This window comes from Anneissia japonica, unplaced genomic scaffold (genome assembly GCF_011630105.1).
Source record: "Anneissia japonica isolate Jap-2015-1 unplaced genomic scaffold, ASM1163010v1 scaffold288197_len338424_cov179, whole genome shotgun sequence".
Classification (NCBI taxonomy): domain Eukaryota; kingdom Metazoa; phylum Echinodermata; class Crinoidea; order Comatulida; family Comatulidae; genus Anneissia; species Anneissia japonica.
Genome location: NW_022741702.1, coordinates 289,892 through 292,500, shown reverse-complemented (window position 1 = coordinate 292,500; position 2,609 = coordinate 289,892). Strand labels below are relative to the sequence as shown.

At 34.2% G+C, this 2,609-nt stretch overlaps 1 protein-coding gene across 1 annotated transcript in view; it reads left to right on the top strand.

Moving 5' to 3' along the window:
* Nucleotides 1–728: 728 nt before the first annotated feature.
* Nucleotides 729–2,609, top strand: part of LOC117118902 — a 10,880-nt gene continuing 8,999 nt past the window's right edge. The window contains exon 1 of the mRNA XM_033263632.1: nucleotides 729–871. Within this exon, the coding sequence (XP_033119523.1) occupies nucleotides 841–871 (31 nt within the window). The 5' untranslated portion in view covers nucleotides 729–840. The remainder of the gene's footprint in view (nucleotides 872–2,609) is intronic.

Genomic DNA, 2,609 nt, shown 5'->3' with positions numbered 1-2,609 from the left:
TTATTGTTTATACATATAAAGTTATTCTGATTACTTAATACGGTAAGTGTTCTATTATTATTAGATTTATATTAATGCATTACTGAATTATTCAATGTTTACTTGTGTTTAATTATAAACATGTATCGGCTATATTTGAAGTTATTATGATTAGTCTTCTATTAATAGCAAATTTATAAAATATTACTGAATAATTAACAGATTAATTATGTTCTATTAACAAAAGTAATATTATCTATTGATATACAGCAGACACTCAACAATAGAATAGCTTGTATTGGCACAGTTCTGTGTGTCTGTAAACACTCTATAGAGGAAATACAAATTTGCATTGAACCTTGAACGGATGAAAAACTTGCCTTTAAAGATATAAATTTTCGACACCCTAATTGTTTGAGCTACCTTAAAGTTAACATGTGCAATCTAAAGTACCGAGTCGTTGTTTAATAATAAGAATTTCCTGTGATTTGTTTAAATAATCTTTTCTAAGAACCTCTTTACCATGTAATATTAATCTACATAAACAATGCTGACAAAAATACTCTGTGATGTTCCTCTAAATATAATGTCCATAAGATTTATTTTTGCTTTCGGTGATCAAAGTTGAAAGTTATGTGTTTAGTTTCGCTATATATCGTGATCGCTATCTGTTGTAATAGTATGTGTACAATACATCAGGCCTGCTTTTATTGAGGTTAGAACTGCAAGTGGAACTTTGGAAGCCTCAGTTGAGTAGGTGTCTGTTGTGTTCATTGAAAGGCCTTATTGTAAGTGACAGAAAGACAAGGCCATGTGCATAGATCTCAGACTTGTGGCTCATCTCTGGATATAATATTTATAATGGCTGAACCACACAATGATTTAGTTAAAGGTATGGCGTTTAACTTTCCTGTTTTTGATAATTTAGTAGTTATAGGCTGTGTTTACTATTTAATACTTGATGAGGACTGTAGCAGCTGTTACAACTATTTTGACAAACAACAGGCAGCAGTCGTACTACAGAATAATTTAATATAGATATTACAGTATTGTTATTAAGTGTGTACTAAGAAATAACCAAAATGTATAGTGTGTAATTAACCATATCTTGTTTTTCATTTGTATTACACCTGGAGACTTGGAATGCATAATACTGTATTCATAATATGTGGCAAAGACAAGCCAAACCAGTCACTCGTCGCAAAAATCGATTTTGAGTTATTAATACAGTGTTAGAGAGTAAAATAATAGCTATAAAATGGTAAAAAAATCATTCAAATCGGAGATTTCCTTATGAAGTTACAAGCGTTTAACCATACAGCTGTTTAAAGAACAATATATGAGAAATTAGCCGTCAACGTTTATGATTTCACGCATTTCTCATGCAGAAACTATCTTTAAATCCTTAAAAAGTATTGTTTTAACATTGAAAATGGGGAAAATAACAGCATAGAATGATGTGTAGATATATAAAGGTTAGTTTAGTGCAATAAAATAGATTTTAAAAACTTTGACATTCCAGCATGTTTTGGCCATTTTCTCTGAAACACGATTTGCGACGAGTGACTGGTTTGGCTTGTCTTTGCCACATATTTACATTGGACTTCATTAAACTTGTGTTACATTGGTATGTTTATTGTACTGTATGCTTTAGGGAGGTCTAATGGTTTTCATTCTTTTCCTGTTTTTATTGTGCAAGCTTTCACTATGAAAATTAAAACGCACAAGAAGGCTGTCAGGCCATATGCATTTCAGTGGTTTGTTGAACCCATTTTGAGCCTATTCCCACACTAGGCATGTCCAAATTTTACTGTCCTCAGGAGCTCAACCTGTGGCTAGGCATGTCCACCCCCACAGCTACTTCCCAAAAACCACTAGATATAGACTAGGTCAAGTTCTCTGACCAACTTTGGCCATATTATTCTACAAAAGGATTTAAGGCGGACATGTCCACTCATTTGGCTCGGCCATGGACTCTATTTTCTTTATTATTCAATTTGTGCCGCTGCCAATGTAACCATTATCGTCGTCATTTTGTATTAACCCAGAAAAACCCTGAAATTTGAAGAAATTTAACGTCAGGCCTCTCAGAATGCGGAAAAGTGCATTACCGGGCCTCAAAGAAACACAAATTCAGCCCCCTCATTAGGTGTAAGTTCTTTACTGTTCTATACTGACTGGTCAGGTGAAGTCGAATTAGTGTTTGACATGTTAATGAACTTATGACCCATTAAACAACTGAAGGCTACTTTACAGTGGAACAGGTACTACCTTCAGTTACCTTGCATGTTGGTAATAGTACTGTATCAAGAACTTTATCACTTAACTGTCATTGATTGTTTACACAGTGTAATTAAGAAGGTTACACACTATGCAAAAAAACTAGAGCTAGGTTCATATGGGATTATAGCCAGATGAAGTAGCTGATCTACTTGCCAAGTTAATTGGATTAAATCCACTAATCGTGTTCGACGATATTTTGACTACCAGAAATTCGGAAAACACATCATTAGACAGGAAGTACAATCGCATGGCGGTAATTACTGTTGATTTTCGCGCGACTAGTTTATGCTAGATCGAGAATATAGGCGTAAGCTAGGCCTAGGTCTCGGCGGTTGATTAGACTGGCC